Raw genomic sequence first — 16,901 nt, 5'->3', positions numbered from 1 at the left:
AAAAAAGCTAAAATTCAGTGCTGTTAAATGCTCAGGCTTCAAGCTTCTCAGAAACCTCACCTTCCAACAAGACATCTTAGAGCAAACTACAGCTTGTCTCCTGTAAGGACTGGCAGAGCTACGTGCTGTCGCCCGACACCTTTTTAACAGACCGCATGGCTGGAGCGATTTGAGCTTTCACCCTGACAGCCCGTACGGCCGCTCAGGCGACGCGTCAGCCTCGCAATCGCAGCCGGCGCATCCGCAGCGCGCTCTGCAGCGGTTGCGTACGGCAGAGCTGATCGAATCTCCCGGGATTCGGGACAGAAGCGACACCTCTTCAGCAGCATCCTGCTACGCTGTTGATAACTTTGCCCGCTTTGCCTGCGGCTCCTCTTTCGGTTCTGCAAGGGTGTCGTTCCGCAGCCGAGCGGAGGCTGCGGGGTGATGCGGCGGGTGCGCGAAGCCGCTATGCCACCCTGCGTTTTGCTTATGGCTGCAGTTCTGGGAGCTGCTGTGCCAAGCGTTTTCTTTCCAACCACCCTGACAGCTGCTTGCCCGTGATGGTTACGGTCGTGTCTTTCCCTCTTGCATTCAGAAAGTGCCCAGCCGTGGGAAGCCCCGCGTCGGCTGCGATCCGTGGGGTGCGCGCGTACCCCCCGCTTCGGTCTCTGTAGTAAGAACCGGGCACGGGCACGTGGGTGTGGGGGGTCTCCCTCAAAATCAGCCCTGTGGGGCTCTGGGCACCTCTGTGCTGGTGGTCCCAAAGCCTCTTTTGCCGGCACCATTCCCGGTTTTTCCTGGGAAGGCTTTACCACGCAGAGAGAGGCACTCGGGACACCCGTGCCAGAGGCAGAAGACGACCACCCGGTGCTCCCGAGACTCGCTGGGCGCTCAGAAAGCGGCACGGCTGCCCAGGTGAGATCAAACCAGCTTCCCACCACGTCCTGAAGCAAGCTGGTGCTGGGATGCTCCCTGGGGAGATGTGGGGTGCACCTCGATCCCCTGCGGGTGGAACAGATTTTTATCCCCTTTCCCCCATAGACGAGCACAAAAACGCTCTGGGGTGCAAGGTACCGCTTTTGGGGTACCCTCAGCCCGGGAGTAGCCTGACAAGGCGTCAAACGCTGTTGTGGGTTATTGCCAGCCACCACGATGTCCCGGAGCAGGGGGCTAAAAAAAAAAAAACAAACCAAAAAGCAGGTCGGCTCCCGCTCCTCCTGCTTGCCTTGTTCCCACGGCCCCGGCTTCTTCCTTCCTCGCGGGGCACCCACCTTCCCTGGCGAGCCCGTGCCTCGGCTCCCCTCCCCCGCCCCCCCCGGCACCCCGACTGTGATGCCATCCCCTGCCCATTCCGCCCCGCCAGGGCTGCCCTGCTGGGCCCGAGGGCGGACATGGGGAGGTTGCCCTGCCTGATGGGTGAGAGACACCAGCCCCTGGCCACTAACCGCCCTCCCGGGGCTACCTCAGGGGCTGCTGAGCACGGGGGGGGGAGGCTGGAGAGGAGGGGGCCTGGATGGAGGGGATGGAGGGACGTCCCTGTGGAGGGGCACAGCCCCCAGCGTGGTGGAGGGGACGGCTCGCAGGGGTGGGCAGAGGGGCCTACCAGGTGGGTAAGGCTGGGGTTTGGGGGAAAAAAAAAACAAAAAATCCCCCAAACAACTATTAAAAAAAAAAAAAAAAACCCCTCCCCCAAACCAAACCAAGCCCAAACAACTGTCACTCAACCCACAAAAAAATCCCCCAACTTTTAATTTTTTCTTCTTTTTCTTTTTTCCTCTTTTTTCTTCTTTCTTTTTTATTTTTTCTTCTTTTTTCTTATTTTTCCTTTTCTTTTTACATTTTTTCTTTTTTCTTCTTTTTGTTTTTGAATTTTTTCTTTTTGAATTTTAATTTTTTCTTCTTTTTATTTTTTCTTTCTTTACCTTTTTCTTTGTCCTTTTTTATTTTCTTCTTATTTTCTTTTTTCTTTTTCTCTTCTTTCTTTGTCCTTTTTTATTTTCTTCTTATTTTCCTTTTTTCTCTTTTTTCTTTTTTCTTTTTTCTTTTTTCTTTTTTCTCTTTTTTCTTTTTTCTCTTTTTTCTTTTTTCCTCTTTTTTCCTCTTTTTTCTCTTTTTTCCTCTTTTTTCTCTTTTTTCCTCTTTTTTTCTCTTTTTTCTCTTTTTTTTCTCTTTTTTCTCTTTTTTTTCTCTTTTTTCTCTTTTTTTTCTCTTTTTTTCTCTTTTTTCTCTTTTTTTCTCTTCTTATTTTCTCCCTGCCTTTTCATTCTTTTCCCCCCCTTTTGCCCCAGAGCTCCCGGTTCCCCCAGGGCCCTGCAAGCAGGGGCGATGGAGGGAGACCTCAGGCCAGCTCATCCCCGTGCCCCACCAGCTTCTCCTTCACTTCCACCCGCCGCTTGCTCCCGTTAAGGAGGGTTAAGCGTTCTCTGCCTTCTCCCCCAGGGCTGCTGACCTTGCTGATGTCCTCTGCTGCCCCGCCGGTGCCTCCCGCTCCGGGCAGCCCCCTGTCAGACGGGGAGTACCAGCTCTTCTTTGCCAGCCTGCAGCCCCCCTGGAAGGCAGAACTGTCCTGCCGGCTGCGCCAGGCGCGCGGCTGCCTCAGCCCCGCCGTCCTGCAGCGGGACCAGGAGGAGAACCACGGCCGCGTCCCCGGAGGTAGGGGCATCAGGGGCGGGCATCGCTCCAGCTGGAGCCGTGCCGGCCGTTTCTCGGCCCCAAAATGCCACAGGACGGCAGGACTGGTGGCGGGATGGGTTGTTTTGGGGTCTCGAGCCCAAAGTTCGGCTTGGAGCGGGACGGTCCCGGCGCTAGAGCACCGTGGCTTTGTGCAAGGGAGTTTGGTTTTGCAGCCTCTCTGGGCACCCCTTCCAGCGCTGCACCACTTTCCTGGAGAAAAAAGCTTTTCCTAATGGCCAGCCCTAACCTCCCACGCAGGAATTTGCCATTTTTTCCCCTCTTGCGCTGTCCGGCACCACCAAGAAGAGTTTGACATTGTCATCTTTTAGCTTTCCTTCAGGTCCTCGCGGGCTGCCATTAACTCACCTCCCCATCTCCTCTTCACCCAGCCGAGCGAGCGCAGCTGCCCCGGCCTCTCTTCACGGGTCACGGGCTGAAAGCCGTGGCCACGTCGGTGGCCCTTCACTGAGCTCTTCACTTTCTCCGCATCTCCCTTGGTGGGGTGGCAGGGGGAAAAAAAATAGCCACAGTTTTCTGAAGCTCGCTGAAGCTCATAATCTCTTCCTAACAGTTCATCTTACGACCCGACTGGCTCCTTCCAGCTTGATCTGGGGTTTAATGCAGAAACTTGGCTCACGGGCTCTCATGGGCCTTTAAGAAAGCTTGAGCTGATAAGCTGCTTTTTTAAGTGTTTAACATTTCAGGAGCCAAGAAACATCCCAGTTCAGAAAGCGCCATAGCAACAGCACCCTTTAAATCTCTGCAGTCATACTTTCCCTGCACCCCTGCATCAGAGAATTTAAGTGGCATAATTATATCTGCGCAGCTGAAAAACTTGGGACTACTTCTGTTGTATTTTTCTTCAGAGGAAAAAAAATAGGAACAATTTTCTCATAAAAAAATATGTCTTTATATTTAGCTATGAACGTCAATGAACTGAATGATCAGCCAACTCTGCTTATTTGGACTGCAGCTTGAGGGCAACTATTTCTTGCTTGTTTCTGCAGCTGTGTCAGGGGAACGGGTCCCACCCAACATCACCAGACCCAGGGACGGGTCCTGGGCTGCTCCCTCGCTCGCGGGCACCTGCAATCCACCATGGCCTGGCACTAGGTGCCCCCAGGGGCTGTCCCCGCTTCCTCTCCCAGTGATGCCCAGTGCCCTGGCACTGCTCTCTGCCATATCCCACCACTCTCCCACTGCTGCTGCCAAGAGCAGGAGCATCTGGGAATGGCAGGAGATGGGACAGTTTTGCAGGATGCCCTCTTTGCCTTCTTCTCCTCCATCCCTCAGCCTGACAGACACATCCGGCAGACTTTATTTGCCTCTGTGTTCCTTTTTTTCCAGTTTTGGGGCTATTTTGGCAGATGCTGCGGCCAGGCTGAGAGGCCGAGCGGACGTGGCACAGCACGTACCCTCCCATGTTTTGCCTCTACTGTCCTCATAGACAAATGGCAGTGCTGTCTACGTCCAAATATGCACGAGCATTAATTGTGCCTCTTCAGGTGTGGTGCTGAGGAAAGCAGTTACCTTGTGTTTTAAACAAGGGAAGCCTACACGTAGCCTTTCCACACTCTTTGTTGTGGAAGATGAAAGTCAGGAGGATGCTTCCTGATGAGCATATGCAAATATCTTGGCTGCCTCCATCTTTTAGTGATGATGCAATTGTCAATTAATTGCCTGCCCCTCTCCATGCTGGGAGCTCCTGTGGATGGAGCTGGCCACAAAGCCCAAAGGGGTGCCCTCCTGACACCCAGCCAAAGCTGTAGCTGTTTGCAACAAACACATGGGCAGGAGGAGCAGAGGAAAGAGGCGAAAGATCATACTGATCAAACTAAGCAGCTAGTGCTGGGAAGGGCTCCCCTTGGCAGGAAGGTCAGAGGACTCAGAGACAGACGAGTATTTCCATAGGGGAGATGCGCTGAGAGAAAAGAGGAGACGGGGATCAGCGCTGCAGGAGGCAAGCTGCTCGTCAGGCCATGCCATCGGTGTTCAGCAGGCTGTGGGAGAGCTGAGCCGTGGTGGAAATCAAGACACCAGCAAAGACAGCTCACAGGAAACTTCATCTGCGCCAAGTTTTCCTTCGCTTCCCAGATGTTGGAATGAAAATGTTCTTTTCTTCTCCCCCCACCCCAAAATGGCCCGGGAGAGCCACGCTTACAGTGGCGTTGGCAAACGGTTGGGATTCCTCCCCTGCCCAACGGCAGCAACGCTCCTTTGCAAGTAGTGGCTGCGCGATGGAGTGTAACTCTGCGGCTCCTCGTCTGCGAGCACGGGCGTTGCGCTGGCCGAGTCCCCGTCCCCCACATTCTGGACGGATTTCACAGGGCATCACCAAAGGACAGGGTGGGGAACTGGTGTGTTCCCTATAAGTTGGGCATTTTTCTGGGCTGGGATCCTGGTAGATATCTGAAATTCTGCTTTTGCTGGTGAATCCACATGCTCAGCACAAGAGAAGCGCATACAGCGTAAAAGAAGGTGTACAAGCAACTAACAGGAGAGCAGTGCGATTTCACTGCTAACCCCCTCCATCTCAGCCAGCACTTGACCCATCTGGTGTGCGCAAAGAGCTGGCTGTGCTAGCTGGGCCAGGCACTCACAGAGCAGAGGGAGCATGAGATTACACCTCTCCCCAAATCTCCCAGGGTTTTTGGCTTCCCTGCATGGCTTTGGCTATCCTGCGATCGCTGCAGGAGGAGCTGCAGCTTTTGAGCCAGTAGTGTCAGCAGCGCTGGTCAGGACTATGGTGCACGTGTGTGTGGGCACAGGCTTTGCCAGCAGCATCTCAGCCCTGTGGACTTTCCTCCATCCCCTGCACAGCTGGAATCAGTGTCAAACTATTTTGCCCTGAAGAGGTTGTCCCCTCTGGTGTTCCCAGGTCCAGTCTGGTCATCTTTTTAACCCACCATGTCACTTTTTTTTTTTTTAAACCCTTCAAGGACTAATAACAGAGTCCTCATCAGATCCTAGAAACCAGAAGTTTGAGTCTCTAAAAGGGAAGATAACTGTGTGAAAAAGGGCAGAAGAATGAACTGAAACCCTGGGTGGTTTGGAGGGAAAGTACACGTGGCGCCTGAGATCGGGAGCTGTAACAGCACAAGGCTGTGATCTCCTCCTGGGGACAGACAGCTTTGACTTTCCCTTCAACCACAAGCCGCTCTGAAAACAGCCATCGGAGAGGTCCCCGACTCTTGTTGCACCTGGGCCAAGGGGGCAGATGCCAAAACTTGCGGCCTGGCCCCATCTTGCGTCTTTCCCTCACCCCTCTCCAGGGCCAGTCTGCTCTGACTTCCCAGAGGCACCGTGGTTTCAGACCTTCTGCCAGTTCGCCCAGTACCGCTGCTTCAAACGCCAGTTCTACGCCAAGGTGGGGAGCAGGATTTGGGACAGGGAGGGGGGAAGTATCTCTTGGGAGATGGAGGCAGTGAGGAGGAAGGGAAGGTAACACAGCGGGACTCATGTTTCTCCCTCTCTCCTCTGCTCAGCGAATCCCGTGTCCGAGTTCATCTCCTCCGAAAAACCTTCTCCTCCCGACGGAGCAGCCCCACGTTGTGGTCTTCTGGACAAGGGGCAAAAGCCCCCCTATGGAAGAAGGTACGGCTGCACCGAGCTGCGCTGGGTGCCCCTGCTTGCCTGCTGATCTCCCGTAGCTACTCGTCCCCCCCCCAGCAGCTTTCTGGCTGGCCTCAGCCCCCCCGTCCCACTCTCTCCCCAGCTCCGGGGCAGGCTTCTCTCTTGCCCGCCGATGCCCTGCTGCGCGCCAACGTGGATGCTCTCCTGAAGTACTCCTACGCACTGTCGGGTCAGAAACCGGTGCCGAAGAATCTCCCCCTGCCCACCCCGGGGGTGCCGAGACCCCCGCAGGGCAGGGGGCTGCCTGTGCTCCCACCGACCCTGCCGGTGCCGGCTGTCCCTGCCTCCTCTCCTCCCAGGCTGGGATTCCCTGCCCAGGAGGAGCAAACCTGGGAGCAACGCCTGCGGAACAGCGTCTGGCAGCTGATCCGCTTGGCCCTCTCCTTGGAGACGTCCTTGGGCACCGAGGGCTCTTCTCCGGACTCCAGCAGCAAGTCAGACCCAGGGAGCACGTCAGGGAGCACCGAGGAGGGGGTGCAGGATACGGCCCCCCCCGGCAGGTGAGGGGAAGACCGGTGCGGGGCTGTCCTCACGCGCACCGGCTGGTAGCCCCGTGGCATCCGTGTCCCTGCCCCGAGCAGCTGGCGAGTGCAGGGAGGCTTTCTGGAGCAAGCCGTCCCATACGGAGCAGGAATGTACCTGGGGAGCCCCTCAGACACCCCCTGGCCCAGCACAGAGAGAGCAGGGAGAGTGTCACCCAGCACCGCTGGCGCCTGACCATGTTACTGTCCCTGTGTCCTGAGCAAAGTGCATTTAGGCTGGGCTTTAGCCATAGGCAGGGCTTTATCCCACGCACGTGTATCCCCACGCTGCGGCCATCTGCAGTGTGCCGTCACCGCTCCGCTCATCCTCCTCCCAACTCGTGTCTCCCAGGAATCTGGATGACCTGCAGAAATACCTTCCTTCGGAACACAGGTCCTTGGGACGCTGGAGTAAATGCGTGTCCCGCCGTGCTCCTCTCCTCTCTGCATGCAATGTGAAGCAGACGGTTCCTAAAATAGTCTGACCTGAGGAGCACTCCGAGGAGTGCTCCAATCTCACCCAGGTAGAGCAAAAGCAGCCCTGGGCTAGGAAACAGAGCCGGGAACGCAGAGCCTTGCTCCTGGCTGTGCTGGACCACTCCGTCTCCTCGAGCACGTGCACCTCTCTGCACTCCGGATCCGTGCGTTGCTCTTCCCAGGGGGTTGCTGGTTCCCCGTTCTGGCTTTGAAAGCAGCTGCGTGCCTGTTCAGCACAGGGCCCTGCGACAGTCCGGCTTGCTGCAATCCTTTCACACGCCTGCCTTAGTTCCTCTGGCCTAGGGATGCTTTAGGGGCTTGTCGAGCATCTTGAGCTCTTCTCAGCTGATCTGCCAGGATCCATTCACCTCTGTCCTCAGGCAGCTGGGGTTGGTGAGCCCAAACAGAATTAGGCCTGCAAAAGGATGGTATGTTTTCACTCAAATCTACTTTTTGATCCTTTAGGACTTTGTGACTGGGGACCGCTTGCTTTGACTGAGGTGCGAAGATTGTTTTGCTTGCCAAGAGCCAAAAATATGCTGTCTAGCTGTGGTTTTCATGGAGAAGTCATTTTGGCTTTGCTCTGTTGCTGGCTAGTGCTGTTCTTGTAAGCACACAGGTTTTGTGCATGATTGCACATCTGTGGTTTCTATCAAAAACGCTGCGTACTATACAGTCGAGCCAGAGATCCCACTTCTGCATGTAAAAATGAATTGCATCATGTTGTTAAAAGCTATAACTGTTCTCTTGCAAGGCTGTAACTTATGTCATCCTCCTTCCTAATATTGTAGGAGGCTTTTACTGCCTGGCAAATTTTTTCCTGGTGCATGTACTCTAAGGCAAAATTTTGTTTCATTGAGGATCTATTCGTTTTCCCTGCCTCTGAAATTGAGCCTTGCTCTGATTTAGTTATATTGGGATTATTGAGGGACTGCTGTGATTGCAGATGACACTCGCTATTCTGCTGCAGAGTTTCTCAAAGACACTAATGCTGACTCTGTGCCTGTAACCTGGCAGCCGAGCCCCATCAATCATGCTAAGCAAAGCTTAAACTCAAGTGAGGATAAAAAGGCGAGATAGACCGCGCCTGTCAGCTTTGCTGCTCGCCACATCCCGCCTCCTCTCCAAGGGACTTCAGAACATGAGGGGCAAAATGCTCTGAGGCATTTCCATTCCAGCAAGAGGAGCAGTGCTGGGTGGCACTGGTCGGTGTGCACAGGTACCGTTCAGCGTCTGGTTTAACACAAGGTGCGCGCGGTCGTGACGGGCACGGAATCCAGGGCTGCGTGTCTTCCCTAGGTCTTACGTCCAGCAGGACATCCGTCCCTTCTCGCTCACCCCTGCTTGTGGCAGCTCTACCAGCTTCCATAGTACCTGACGAAGCTAGCTGTGACCTTTAGAGAGAGACAGGACAAAGGCAGTAATATAACAAGGTGAAGAATTTGCAGCACGCTTTTGTGGTATTTCTGCTAGCAGTGAATCATTATGGGGGGGAAAAAATGTCTCTTATTGCACTTATTTTCAATTTTTAGTCCTTATTGTGCCTTCTGCCCCACAATTAAAGAGCCATTTATTTCCCAGTGTTTCTTCTTAAGTTACCTATATACCACGATTCAGTCTCGCAATATGCTAAAGAGAACTCTGTAGCTCTTACATTATAAAGCCTGCACAACTCTCATTTTCTGCGGCAATTTTCGGTGTCCCTTTAAAACATCCACACACTCCAGCTCTGCGTGCACCATTCAGCGATGGGTTTCAGCAGTTGGGTACACAGAAGGAGGTCAGCCTCCCTTCCCTTCCCTGCTCTTCTGTTTGCACACGAGAATTGCATTTGCCCTTTTTCCCAGGGCTTCCCGCTGTTGCGTCGTTTGTCCGCTATGACCCCTACACCCCTTTCGGCGTCACGGCTATCCTGGATACAGATCCCATCCCGTCGCTATTCACGCGTGGATGCTCGTGGTTCACACGAGCCCAGCTTCCCAGCAAGGCTGAGCCGAGCCCTCCCAGCGGCTGCACCCTCCTCCTCCTCCTGCTTTACTCCTCCAGACGGTCCTCGTGGTGCTTACGTCCTTCATCACCGGCAGCTTTAATTTTAAGATCAGGCCCTTTGTTAAAAATGCTGTCCCCAGAAAAAAAAAAAAAAAACAAACCTCTTTTTGAATTCTCCCTACCCCTTCGTAATTACCTTTTTTACCCTGTGTCTGGTGGTGAGGGATGGGACTCGCTCCCCTGACATTTCTTAGCTGGTTTCAGGAACTAGCTGTCACTTGGGGATTATGTAGAGGTATCTTTTGGACTTTCAGTGAGGCCAGGACCCAATTTAGTGTCTCCATGTCACTACCATGCGCAGCTAGCTGTGAAAGGGGGGCCGTGACAAGGCGGGTTGTCTTCTTGCCACCAGGCTAGAAGTTCACACGCTCCCAGACTTTTGGGACTCTCAAAGCAGGAGTCTTTCAGTGTCCCGGGGGGGGCAGAGGTAAAAGGCTGCAATATCATGCGGGTCAGCAGGAGAGATATATTTACAAAATACAGTTTTTTGCACCGTCTGTGCGCCCCGAGCCCTTGGGCAGGTGTTAGGTTCTCGTTCTCCCAATAGCTCCTGCCTTGGGTTACCCGCTGGGTTTGATCTGTCCAGGCACCGAGCCAGCCTGCCTGCCTTCTTGGCATGCTGTCCTGGTTTCGGCTGGGATAGAGTTAATTTTCTTCTTAGTAGCTGGGACAGTGTGTTTTGGATTTAGTGTGAGAATAATGTTGATAACACACTGATGTTTTAGTTGTTGCTAAGTAGCGCTTACCTAAGTTAAGGATTTTTCAGTTCCCCATGCTCTGCCAACAAGCAGGTGTACAAGCAACTGGGAGGGAGCATGGCCAGCACAGCTGACCCGAACTAGCCAAAGGGATATTCCATGCCATAGAACGTCATGCTCGGTATATAAACTGGGGGGAGTTGGCCAGGAGGGGCAGGTTGCTGCTTGGGCATCGGTCAGTGGGTGGTGAGCAATTGCATTGTGCATCACTGGTCTTTTATTGGGGTTTATTTCTATCTCTTTTTTGTTGTTGTTGTTATATTCCTTTTCATTACTATTATTATTATATTTTTTATTATTATTGCTATATTTTATTTTACTTTTTAGTTATTAAACCTTTCTTATCTTAATCCGGGGCGGGGGGGGGGCTTCTGATTCGCTCCCCCATCCCACTGTGGGGGGGGAGTGAGCGAGTGGCTGCGTGGTGCTTAGCTGCTGGGCTGAGATCACTTGTTCTTTCTGAAGCTGTTAAGAGTGGCTTTTCCCTTAGTGGTTTTAGTTTCCTGTGGCAACCCCCCTAAATCAGAAGTTACAAAGTGCTGGAGAGCTGCTGTTTGCTCCTTATCTTCCTTTCTGCCTGCCTCAGGTATTCACTCCACCTCACACAGCCAGCCAATATCTGGGAGGTTCAGCAGCTGAAAGTTAATGGCCCAAATCCTCGTCATTACGTCGAGGGAGAGGTGGATGTTGTTAACCAGCACGCCTCAGAGACACCACTGGAGTAGGCTCTATGTGTGTCGCTCCATGGCTTGAGATGAAAGAGCAAGATAGGCTTTTATCTGAAGTTTTCTCCTTTTGCCTTTGAGCAATTACTGATCTTGGCCCACAGATTCTTCTTAATTATATTTTTTCACATTCCCTTTGAAACATTGCCTCCCAGTACCTGTTAGGCTTTTTCCAGGGCAGCAGTTAGGACATTAATGTGCAGAGGGAGGGATTTGCACTAGGAAATCGCTTTAGACAGACCCATCACTTTCCCTGGTGCACAGTGAAACTTCTGCACGCCCACAGACAGCTCAGCAGCGTGTCAACGAGTGCAGGGGCCCAGCACCAGTCTGTACCATTTGCCTGTAACACCTCCGTGATGGGACACAAGCCCAAGCACTGCCCTAAGGCAGCAGCAGTGGGAGAGTGGCTGGATGCACCCAAGAGCGGTGCCAGGAGGCTGGGAATCACTGGGAGAGGAACCAGGGACACGGCGTGCTGGATTGCAAGTGCCCGCAAGCGAGGGAGCAGCCCAGGACCCATCCCTGGGTCTGGGGGTGCAGGATGGGACCCGTTCCCCTGACACTTCCCAGCTGCTTTCAGGATCTCGCTGTCCCTTGGGGATGATGTAAGTATATCTTACCCAGAGGTGGTAAACCAAGTCATAAATTTGCAGCTGTGAGGCCAGAAAGCCTCACAGCAGAGATGGAGAGCCGAGATAGAGGAGGAAATGAATGTGGCAGAGAGCACAACAGAATTTCTCGGTACCCTCAGGCTGATGGCACAACCGGTGGTTTCCTGGGTGAGTGAGCGGATGTCAGGGACACGGTTCGTGCGCATCCGCACACACGGCCGACAGCAAAGCGTTGGTAGGGATGCGAGGTTTTTTTGATCCGCATAACCCGATCGTATCTAACGTGGTCTGTAATTCTGAAGTTTGTGGTGCAGCAGAGGCTCCTGCCCACATCTGACTTCGTGTCTGTTTGGAACAAGTAGGTCATTAACACTCAGCAGATGTTTTATTGCTACTTATGAAAGTACTCTTTTTAGAAAAGTTCCCTTTTACTGCCTTTTTTGCCTGTAATCCTCTATTTGCATCTTGTTCAGGCTGCACTTGTTGGACCAGTACATGTGTTGAAGAAAGCAAAGGCTGTTAAACCCATTTATTAGCAGTTGCTTTCTAAACCTCAGGTTGTTATTTATTTGCTATTTTTAAAAAAGTACAGCAAGCTGGACAGTTTTCTTCTTTTTTCTACCTCAGTGATGAAAACACCAGAGCTATTCATATCATTTTTAATTACTGTTAATGTGCCTCTCACTTTACTGGCTTGATCATCCTGGTGTGATGAAGAAGCAATCAAATCACAATGTGCCACTGGAATAACAAGCAAGTAGTGGAACACTAGCCAATAATGACATATCTGTGGATACATTTTTTCAGATAAGTTTGGAGAATAATATCAGGGTCATTAATTGAAATCTGTGAGTCCCATCAAGGTGACCCAGCCAGTTTACCAACTCTTGAAGGCAAAGATCCAACTGTGCCTAGGCAGTCAAACATCTGAGTGGTGACAAGAACTCCCTTCGGCTGTCACAGATTTGTCAGCAAAGTGGACCGAACACTTGTTCTCCTGGGCTAGAACTGCTTGAGAGAGAAATCGTCCGTGTTAGGTAATCCCCACACAAAAAGCAATCCTTTACGGAAGAGAAATGCTAGGTGTGCCTTGGGGGCTGTCACAGGTTCTTCTCTCAGCGGTGTCCAGCTCCCAGTCACAGAAAAATGCTAGAGGGTTGAATCAAACAACCTTAGAGAAGATTTTCGAGTGGGATGAGCACAGACTTTTTGCTCTAAATTTAAAATTTCCTGTTCTTGGTATCCTAAATGGTCTGAATGTTTACAGAGGAAACAAACAAAAAAAACAAATAAAAAGGATTATGTGGAGCCATGGGATGGAAGAGTGGACATGAGGGTTCTTACAGCTTCTGGAAGTGCTTTCTGCAGGGTAGGTGGGCTTTGTTTCTGTTCTTTTTACTGGCACATTTTAATTCTTTCCAGTTTTGCCTGAAAGAGTTGGTGTCTGTCACTGCTGTCCTCAGTTCACATTCTTTTGTCTTCTCTGAACTTGGACCTTCCCTCCATGAACCTCTAACCAGGTTGGTGACACTGTGGTGCATTGCAGTAAGAGACCCACAGGCTTGCAATACGTAGATTTCCAGGTTTTCAGCTGTCCTCAGTTTTTCAGTGGATGTGGTTATGTGCTGTGGGTCGGCACCACAGTAATTTGTTCAGACGTCTGCACTCACAGAATATGATTTGCAGCCTGTCCACAGCGCAGTACAGGCAGTGTGGTGAAGGAACATCTTTGCTTGCCCTGATGCAGGCTAGAGCAGCATCTGCTGCGCTGTGATAAGACAAGTTTGACTGTAATGCCTTTAAAAAAAAATCTAGTACTCATATTTTCTGTGACTAAGGTTTCCCAGGTTCTCTTGCAGTATCTAAGCGAGAGAGATACCTTCAGAGATCTTGACATGCTCATTTGCTGCTGGTTAGTGTGAACTGTTTGGGTACAGGATCACTTGTGTCTGACCTGCTGCAAGCTCCTTCATCCATGGGCCCAGGGATCTATTAAGGAGGTGCACAAAACTTTCTATCAGCAGCCCTAACGCTCACCCATGTTGTCCTACGTGAGCGCACATCCAAACCCAGTGCCAATGCCAAGCATCCGCATGATCCTGTACATACGGCGGGTGTATGATTCTCACGCGTCCACAGATCTGTGAACACCAAACATTCCTTACAGCTTGATTTCTTCGCACACCGTGTAATCACAAGAGTGGGGAGGTTGATCTCTTTTAGCCTTCAGGCCTGGCAATTGCTCCAATGACTCACCCTGGCTTTCCTGCTCAGCACGGGACGGGAAGCCATGCCTGGTGAGCCCGGAGGGAAAAACGCTATTGTGTGGCTGAGCTACAAACCCTTCTCCTGAGAGAAATCTGGGATAACTTTTTGGAGTCTCCAAGCTGAGGAGAAACCACCCCATCGGCTGCTCCCATGCTAAATACCCTTCGTGTCAGGAACATGTAGATAATTTCTGGTTTGAATGGATCTCACCCCAAATTCTAGTCACCAAAAGCCTGCTGACGAAGAGAGACTTCCAGCTGATCCTCACCTTGGTAAAAATACTGGCGGACTGAGCGGCCACCCACTGTGTCTTTGCTCAGCTAAGTAAAGCTTTTTTAGCTTCTCGCTCTAGGTGGAAGTTTTCCAGGCCTTAAGAAATCTCATCTTCATGAACTTCCTTCTGGTTCTCCACCTCTTTTTTACCTTTTTAATGCTAATCTGAAGGTCTCCAAGAAGTTTCAGCTACTCTTAGGAAAAGTCCATACCGGTTAGCCCATGCGTGGATTTTAAGAGCATTTTAACATAAGCAATTGCTGCTCTTATCTTCTTCTTAATTTCTACCGGATCAAAGTTTGTTTATTTATCACGGGTTTTGTTTCCAGACACGGAAGACAAATATTTAATGAGCATTTTTACCTCTTCTGCATCATTGCTGATAATTGCCACCATCCCTGTCTAATAACAGTTCTGTACCACGTCTACAATTTCTACTGTTCCTAAGAGATGCAAAATATTCTTATTGTCCTTACCCCGCTGTCCTTAAATTTTCTACCTCTAGCTCCCCGTGCCGGTTTGGATGAACAGTTAACTCATTGTTACCGATTTTTTCCCCTTTCTGTCAAATACATTGGCTCAAGCAGGAGGGAGGTTTCATAAGTTACATGCTCCAGACCCAAACGGGGCTGCCCCATGGTCCACACTCAGCAGACCTCTAACAAACATCTCCTTGCTGTGCACTCAGATGGACAAAACTAGGCAGCAGCAGCTGCTGCAGGGCCCCTGGGACCATTCCTCACGCTGTGCTCCTCGTCCAGTCCCTCTCACGTGCTCCTGAATGCACGCACAACCCGTAGCCTCCATGTTACACCGGCACGTACAGACTCTGCAGATGCCCCCGTTCCTCCGTGCAGTTTGGCCAAGAGTCCAAGGTCTCTTTGGGAAGGGGTTTTTTTTGCTATGCTTTGGGGTTGTTTTTGCCCCTTTCAGTTTTTAACTAAAGGTCTATCTCCAGCTTGTGACAAGAGATGAGACTTGACTTTCTCTGTCCCTTTCTTTGCCAGCCTTTTAGCCCTGAAGAAGGACGAGGCAGTGATAATCCTGTGCTACGCAATACTGGAGGGAAACTGCCTCTCGTCGGTGGTCACCCAGGCCTGGAAGGAGGTGGAAGAAAGAGTCCTTGGGTTCGGAGATTCGGTAAAGACGCCGGCGCCCACCTTTGATCCCCAGTGTGTGCAGGGCTCCCTGCAGTGCTGACCACAATGCTCCAGCGGCCAGAGCTCGTCAGCGCTGTCCTTTCGGGTGCTCCCTCCCAGGAGAAGCTTACCTGGGTGACCAGGGAGGCAAGCTCCAAGCCAGGGATATGGGAGCTCCTCGGTCTCCTTCTTCGCCCCTGACGTCCCCGCTGCATCCACCCCAGGTGTGCGACAGCCTTGGGCGGCATCACGCAGACCTGTGCCCTGACTGCGCTTTCTGCTCGCTCAAGAGGGAGCAGTGTCTGAACATCAGAAACCTGAACCGCGTTCACTGCCGGACAGGCAGCTTCACCGCCTACATCAACCCCCAGATCTCAGCCCAGCACCGGGCTGCGGGCAACGAGGTACCGAGGAGGAGGATGGACTGGGTGGTGGGGAAAGGGAGGAAGAAGCACGGCTCTCTTTATCCCAACCCTTTGCAGACCAGCTCCCCAGAGACCTCGGGGTACTATGGCATGGAGGTTTTCAGAGGGCTGAGGATGGAGTACTGGTGCAGCCGGATTGCCACCCACGGCTGTGAGGACCCTCGTGTGACCCTCTGGCTGGAGGCAGAGTACGCTGCCTTCCAGGATGGAGATGCCCCAAGCCAGGTGGGTGCCCAGTGGATGCTCCCACCCCTCCTTCTCCTTTCCTTTCTCCGGCCTTCATTCCCGTCTCCACAGATATGCGACTCAGACAGACTTCAGCACCCCAACTACTGCGTGTTCAAGAGCCACCAGTGTCTCCAGCAGAGCCTCTACAACCAGAGGGTGAGGAGCAGCCCGCACTGCCCTTTACACAGCCTTCTCCTGCGTGGCTGGTTGCTCCACAGCCAGCCCCGAGTCCCTGCAGGACTCGCTGGCCCACTGCTTTTCCCTCCGGTAGGACAGAATTGGATGTGGTTTATGGGGGGCAGGGTGGGGAGGTGACAAATAGTGACCCAAGCACAGCTGGCATGTAATTGAGGCGGTGGGATTTGTAAGAGATGGCAGCGGAGACAGCCACTAACATTGAGGCAGAGGAGCTGCGGGGAGCCTCTCGCCCATCGGGGTATCCCTGTATATCCCTGCATCCACTGGGTGGTAACAGAAACCAAAAACACCAGAGCAGGACAGAGGACTAGCACGTGTCTTAGGAAACACACAGGTCAGCTATCATCCTCTCCCTCCCACTTCACAGCAGGTTCTCCCCTCTTCCTTCTGGTGCCCCATCATCCCAGCCTCCAGATGCCGGCCGTCATGGGAGTCCTCCGTCCTCGGGGGGGAAGGATGGGCAGCGGTATCAGTCCTGTGAACTCAGTCTCCCCTTGTAGGTGTCTCGCCGCGGCTGCCACAGAAAGGAGACGTACCGGGTGCTGAGTGAGGAGGAGGGAGAGGAGGAGGTGCGGCTCTGGCGTCAGAGGTTCCTCAGCCTCACCAAGGGGTGATGCACAGTACCAGGCGGATGCGCGGGAAGCACAGGGCTCCCAAGCAGGCTCTCTGGGGCTGTGGTGGGGCAGAGAACCTGGATAGACTTGGACAGCTCTTCCCAGACCCCTTGCTGGCCAGCCAGCTCATCGTGGCCAGATCTCACCTTCCGAGCACCCGCTCTGCACTGGCGGCAGCGTGAGGGGAGCCTGGCTCAACAGCATTTCACTGTGGCACCTGCTGGAACTCCTCCTGAAAACATTTTCTGCAGCCAAAGGAGCAGCTGAACACCAGAGAAGGCATCAGCCCTGGGAATCTGGATTTAGAGCCACTGGCCCAAGCGT

At 52.6% G+C, this 16,901-nt stretch overlaps 1 protein-coding gene across 1 annotated transcript; it reads left to right on the top strand.

The window, feature by feature from the left end:
• Positions 1-1,373: 1,373 nt before the first annotated feature.
• Positions 1,374-16,577, top strand: ACRBP (acrosin binding protein). The gene is made up of 10 exons (XM_010567555.1): positions 1,374-1,398; positions 2,422-2,634; positions 5,928-6,022; positions 6,141-6,254; positions 6,382-6,788; positions 14,981-15,113; positions 15,337-15,516; positions 15,595-15,762; positions 15,835-15,921; positions 16,464-16,577. The coding sequence occupies exons 1-10, from the start codon at positions 1,374-1,376 to the stop codon at positions 16,575-16,577; spliced, it is 1,536 nt and encodes a 511-aa protein (XP_010565857.1).
• Positions 16,578-16,901: the final 324 nt, after the last annotated feature.

This window comes from Haliaeetus leucocephalus, unplaced genomic scaffold (genome assembly GCF_000737465.1).
Source record: "Haliaeetus leucocephalus isolate CR32 unplaced genomic scaffold, Haliaeetus_leucocephalus-4.0 Scaffold228, whole genome shotgun sequence".
In the NCBI taxonomy this organism is placed as follows: Eukaryota; Metazoa; Chordata; class Aves; order Accipitriformes; family Accipitridae; genus Haliaeetus; species Haliaeetus leucocephalus.
This window is presented reverse-complemented; position numbering and strand designations above follow the sequence as displayed.

What these genes read in the sequence shown, in the direction of transcription:
- ACRBP (XM_010567555.1), top strand. Translation starts at nt 1,374, where the DNA reads ATGGGGAGGTTGCCCTGCCTGATGG. An exon ending in CCACGGCCGCGTCCCCGGAG is followed by an intron (nt 2,635 to 5,927) that starts GTAGGGGCATCA and finishes ACCCCTCTCCAG; the next exon opens with GGCCAGTCTGCTCTGACTTC. An exon ending in ATGGAGATGCCCCAAGCCAG is followed by an intron (nt 15,763 to 15,834) that starts GTGGGTGCCCAG and finishes CCGTCTCCACAG; the next exon opens with ATATGCGACTCAGACAGACT.